General features: G+C 37.6%; 1 protein-coding gene across 2 annotated transcripts; it reads left to right on the forward strand.

The window, feature by feature from the left end:
- Positions 1–3,036: 3,036 nt before the first annotated feature.
- On the forward strand, positions 3,037–5,735 carry LOC126235898 (BLOC-1-related complex subunit 7). 2 transcript variants are annotated; one of them, XR_007544838.1, is made up of 4 exons: positions 3,037–3,246; positions 3,318–3,380; positions 4,608–4,828; positions 4,915–5,735. XR_007544838.1 is itself a non-coding variant. In XM_049944843.1 (3 exons), the coding sequence occupies exons 1-3, from the start codon at positions 3,109–3,111 to the stop codon at positions 4,722–4,724; spliced, it is 318 nt and encodes a 105-aa protein (XP_049800800.1). In that variant the 5' UTR covers positions 3,037–3,108; the 3' UTR covers positions 4,725–5,733. The 2 variants fall into 2 exon arrangements, 1 of the variants encoding a protein (XP_049800800.1); XM_049944843.1 differs by having other exon boundaries at positions 4,608–5,733.
- The last annotated feature ends 336 nt before the right edge of the window (positions 5,736–6,071 follow it).

Below are 6,071 nucleotides of genomic sequence, written 5' to 3' on the forward strand. Positions count from 1 at the left end.
TGGTGCCCTTTACTTGTACATGGGTGTCCACAGAAATTTTTCTGGGTGAGGACCAAGACTTTAAAGTCTCGTTTTTAATATAAATGAGTTAATTAGTTTTGAGACACGTCAAGCCGCAAAAACTAAATATTATAGTTGACACAAAGCACTTATTATATCCCTAAGTGTTGATGGTTATCCGCTCAATATACGAATAAAAGCTCTGTCCTCCAGATTCCCGGGGAGTGGGGCAGTGGGAAGTGCCTCCCCTCGCAGACGTCTGTACTTGTACATCCATACCCTGCAAAACCAATCTGAAAATCAAGACAGAGTGTGCTTTCCGCTGCACCATGTAAGTATTTCTTCCCATTTCTTTCACATAAAGAATGGGAGAAGAATGATTGCTTCAGTGCCTCTGTGCACTGTGTAATTAGTCTAATCTTATCTTTGCAGTCTTTCCAAACCAATCTGTAGAGCATTGAAGAATATCTCTAGATCTGTCACTTAGTATTGGTTTTCGAGAGCTTACAAGTAGGCTTTCACTGGATAATTGTTGTTCCTCTGCAAGTGTCTGCCAGTTCAGGCCCTTAATTTCCCACAAACATGTGTGGCTCTTACACATTTCAATAAGTTCAGCAATGAACCCTCTAGAGCAGTAATGTGTATCTGCCATTTTAAAATTTACTGTGCGAACAAGGATGAGGAACATTAGGCTGATCAAACAACTCGCTCAAACACATTTAGTGTACCAGATCTGCGGTGATCTGTTCACACACTTCGATTTGTCTATGCAGGTGTGCTTGGTGTCCACAGATTTGAGCGATTTTGCTTACACGTCCAAATCAAACTTCCAGGTTTGTGCAAATCTCCTGTTCACAGGCAATGATTTGTCTGGGCAAATGGGATGTACACAGGTAGCTCGTTTTGTGTGGAGGGACCTTAAAATAACTTGGTGCTCCTGGGTTAATTCGTCTGCTACAATCCCTACGTTTACACGCGACACATCTTCCGAAAGACGAAAACCGAATTTCGGAAACGGTTTTTCACTGTCGTGTTTACATGTTAAGGTCCGAAACGTATTTGCTAGCCCAGTTAAATATGGCGCCTGGAAAATAGTTATTACAGTTTATGATTTGGTCAGCATAATGGCTATTTCTTTTCAATTAGACGAGGTGTAAATAGCTTCAGTTTAATATTTACATTTATCTTTCACTGTAGAAAAAGCTACATTGTCCATATTAGCCGAAAATTTTTAAAGACAAGACGAAACCCGACAGCTCAAGCACGTTTCAAAACCAGTTAGATTAACATGGGAGCGGAAGTCGATTGCCGAACTGGAAAACTGGCAACCAAAAATGGATTTCCAGAATTGATTTTGAAGTGTTTACATGACCATCCAGAAGTGGTGTTGGGAAATCGGTTTACGAAATCCGGTTATGGAAGCCCCATGTGAACGCGCTGAATGGCTACCCCTAGTCACATGATGGTGAAGTGTCAAGGACTCTCATAGCCATCCAGTGCCATGCGACTGATAATGTCACCTGTAAACAAACGAGTTGCAGACAAGAAGCCGTATTGCATGAGATTTCCCAGAGATCTGCGTCCGATCACCCTCACACACGTACGACGTACGAAGCGATCGATCGAACATGTGACGGATCGCAGCTACGCGTTGCGCGAATGTGGGGCTCCATCACAGCAGTATAATAGGACCATAGCCTACTCTGTGGTTACAAAATAGGCTCTGGCCCCAAACCAGCATCACCTAGGTGGTGCTACTGCTAACTATAATGGATAACACAGTAGGATAATCTGTGCAGTGAGCGTGGTGTACTGCACATGACGCCAACATCAAATGGGAAATGCCACGTGACTTTAATATACAAGAGAAGATTGAAACTTAAATGTTACGGTATTTTTTCTATTTTGACACATTTATTTATTGCCGATAGCAGTCGTAAATAATTGTTGCAAGTACAGGTGGAAATCACAATACGGTTCTTGAAACGCATTTGACTCAGTAGACAGAAACATTTTCTAACAAAAGTAAGATCAAATGGGGTATAAAACAAAACTCGTGGCTGGTTTAAGGACTTAGTGGTAGACAGGACGCAGAATGTTGAACTCAGAATCTTTAACGAAAGTGAAAGTAATTTCAGCCTTGCCCCAGGGAAATTTATTTTGTACACTAATGTCCTGGAAGGCAGTTTCATTAGTGGTCTCAGACATTTTACTGATAATGCAGTTATCTATCATGAGAAATATCTGAGAAAAGCTACGCATAGCTTGACAAATTGCTTCGAATGTACAGAAACGCAAAATTGTGCACTTACAAAACGCAGAATCTTAGCTAATACCCGACGACTACAATATCAGTGAGTTGCAGTTGGAATCAGTCAACTCATACAAATGAGTATAACATCATTTGTCTGTATATGAAATATAATGATTACATATATTCAAGTGCAGTGAAGAAAACAGCAAACTGTTGTTCATTGCTAGATTACTTTAAAAAGTCTGCAAAGGAGATTGCTGACAAAACATCATGTGAGCAATCCTAGAGTATTCTTCACGTGCGTGGGATGCTCTAAATAGGACGAACAGGCTATACTGGACGTATAAAAAGAAGTACAGCACGAAGCATTGTTACGAAAATGCTGAAAAATCGGAACGGGAAACAGTTGAAAGTAGGCCTTACCTATCCTAAAAGCCGTAGTTAATTAAATTTCAAAAATCAGTTTTAAGCAAATAATACTAGATTATAATACAACCACCCACGCCATCACTCCCGTAAGGACCACACAAAGACAAGATCATACTAATTAAAGAGCGTACACAGGCATTCATGTAGTTATATTTCCCGCGCTTCATTGGCGAATGGAACGGAAAGAAAACCTATGGTACTGTGGAAAACTTTTCTGCCTTACATTTCACAGTGGTTTGCGGGGTATGGATTTAAATTTAGATGTTTAGCTCTACAGTAACATCATAATCATACAGATTTATTCACTGGTCTATCTACTATCTGCTGTTGTGCATCGGAGGCGACAGTCAGCTGTTGCCTCACAGTACACACAGTAATCAGCTGTTTGAACTCCCGGTTGTGTGTCGTCACGTATAAATAAGACCATGGCATCTGCATCGAGCACTAGCGCGAGAAGCTTGTTTCTGGATTCCAAGATGCGTTTAGCGGAGAGAGTCGGTGTGAATGTGAGCAATATTGGTTCGGTGGCTAGACAAATCCAGAGGGGTTCGAAGTCAAATGAGGTGTGCTCTCTAACAGGGTAATATTTTGGTGTGCGACTGGTAAACGTTGTTAACTATTTACTGTGTTTCAGGTTTTAATGCACGCGGCAAGAAATTTTGCGCTGCAAGAACATTCGATTGATAATTCTGAGGCGGTAAGAACAGCATCAGTAGAGCTTTCTATTAGATTAGTTGACGATCGGGAAGGGGGGGGGGGCGGTTGTTGATCTTGGAATAAACTGTTTCTGCAAATATTTTGATTCATTGTCTTTATCATATAAAAGGAAGAAAACTCGGCTATTATACAACTTAGTTATTTGAACTTCCGTGTTTTTTTTAATTAAATTTGAATATTTCATAAAGATGGAAAACAAAAGTTTCGAGAAAAATTCTTTCATTTATAAACCATAGGAACCTACCATCAGAGATTAACTTTCAGATAAATAGGCAAGCAGTTCGCCAGAACCAACATAAAGATAGTACTGCTTATGTCACTTGCTCTCGTAGTGTAAAAAAAGTTTTACGCACCAAAAATTGAAGGTATTTTAAGTGCCAATTTTTGGTACAGTTTGTATAACAAAAGTACCAGTAAATATAAGGATGGTAAGCAAACATTATGCTGCCAGTGTATGTACACGCACTGTGACAATAAAATTGACAGACCCTTAGGAATCTCAATGTATAACAAAACCCCTCGTAATTCCTGATTCGGAAATACTTTTTCATATATTTTGCCTGCTATGGTGCACTGGTAAGGACAGTGGCAACAGATCTGGTAGAACTGGGGGCCTGATCACCATTGAGTCAATTCAGACAATAAAACTGTCTACATTTGTCTGATACATAGCAGAAATGTTTTCAAATGTGGATTAAAGATGTTTGTCCTAAACAACTCTTCCTGTGTGATAGAGGAATTACTTAATAGAAAGTGTGTAGGTATTACCAGTAAATATTTTTTTGTGTGACATGTTGTATATTTATTCAGTTGACATGTTCCCTATCATAACGTTAGTTATGATTATCGTTTATGAACATACGAGATGTAGCTTTCCTCTGGCTTCACTAGAACCCACAAATGCCGGGATAGTGAGGGATGCTGCTGGTTACCTTCCCCAATTACAGATTGTCGTCCATATCTAATAGCAGACAGGCTATAAATACCTAATATTTCTTTTTTCCTGCATTTTGTTAATAGCTGCTTAAAAGACATGTTTTGTTTCTTGACATTATAGTCCTGTTAAACAGAAATGAATTTTCCTGCTTTTACTAAACTTCCCAGCCTCTTAGTGATTACTTAGCAGATAACAGAGAGAACGCTGCTCAGCCACAGCGACACAATATTGTCATTTGCATTGATGGTAATGGCATTAATTTACTTACAGAATCTGCGAAAACTGCAGTTGATAGCAGCACATCTTGGGTACCAGCAAGAGTCATTAATGAAGAGTGCTATGCTGGTGGAAGAGGTCAAAGAACAAGTAAGAGCTATGCAGCGATGACATACAGTTTCCAATTGAAGGCTGTGGCACAGTTACTTCAAGTTAAAAGGTTGTATTGTTGACGAAAATTACAAACTATTTCTCTGATGCAGAACTGTTGTGACATTAGTTCACAATTACTCCCTGCAAGGAAAATCTAAACAAACAGTTTAGTTGTGTTTGCACATTTACCTGTTTTAAAATGTCTTTGATTCTCTGTAGGACTAGTTTTTGAGATGTGACCTAGTGCACAACATTTTGAAATTTACTGTTATATTGGGATGACACACAAATGCTCTATGTAGTTTCTTAGCCTCTGAAAGAAGTGACAAGTAATTTGAAAATGTAGTTCATGTGAGAGTGTAACTTAAAGTTTGTGGATTAATGTTAAGATACTTAAGCATATAATCATCTAATACATATATGGAAATTCATCGTAGGTTGTATAGTTTTTTGTATTCAGCATCAGTGTGTTTGTAACTTTTACTATTATCAATGTAGTTAGGTTTATTGAAACCTTGTGGCTACTGCTCATTAGAACTATATTGTGTGCACATTGTACTCAGATATGTAATGTAAGTAAATATTCACATACTTTATTTGAAATTTTATTAATAGGCGTAATCACAAATATTGAAGTAATTACATTTGTTCATGCGTTCAGTAAATGTAAATTGCTGCTGAGGAAACTAGGTGCATTGAAAAAGTTTGTAAATAGCTTTAGAATCTCAACTGGCATAGCCTATAAATTGTATAAACTATATAATAATGGAAAGAACTTGAATTCCTTTTTTAATAGCAATTAGCTTTAGAATGAATCTGTGACATTATAAATGAGAAAGATAAACACCAAATATTCCTAAATGAACTAAATTGTATAAACTATATAATAATGGAAAGAACTTGAATTCCTTTTTTAATAGCAATTAGCTTTAGAATGAATCTGTGACATTATAAATGAGAAAGATAAACACCAAATATTCCTAAATGAACTAAGTATTGTTATTAAACTTGGTGGCCAATAAAGTCAATGTTCCATCATTTTTGCCATAGCTGTTATTGTCCCCTATCATTATTTTTTTCCTTATTGAACATGATTCCCAATGGACAGTTTATTTTTCTAGTGTTTTAATGTACATATTGGATTTTTCGCTTTTTAATAACAGATTGAATTACTGATCATTGAATTTCAGTGCTTCACTGTATCTGGTAATCTGAATTAAGTAGAGTTCTTTCTTCTTTTCTCGAGTTATCCACTTTGCCAGATTTAGGGGGGAAAAGGACTTTGTACTGTACGATTAAATTGAGGAGTTAGTTTTTCCATCTGCACTGTGAGCTTTGTAAATGTCCACAGTTTGAAAACTTGTG

This window comes from Schistocerca nitens, chromosome 1 (genome assembly GCF_023898315.1).
Source record: "Schistocerca nitens isolate TAMUIC-IGC-003100 chromosome 1, iqSchNite1.1, whole genome shotgun sequence".
Taxonomy (NCBI): Eukaryota; Metazoa; Arthropoda; class Insecta; order Orthoptera; family Acrididae; genus Schistocerca; species Schistocerca nitens.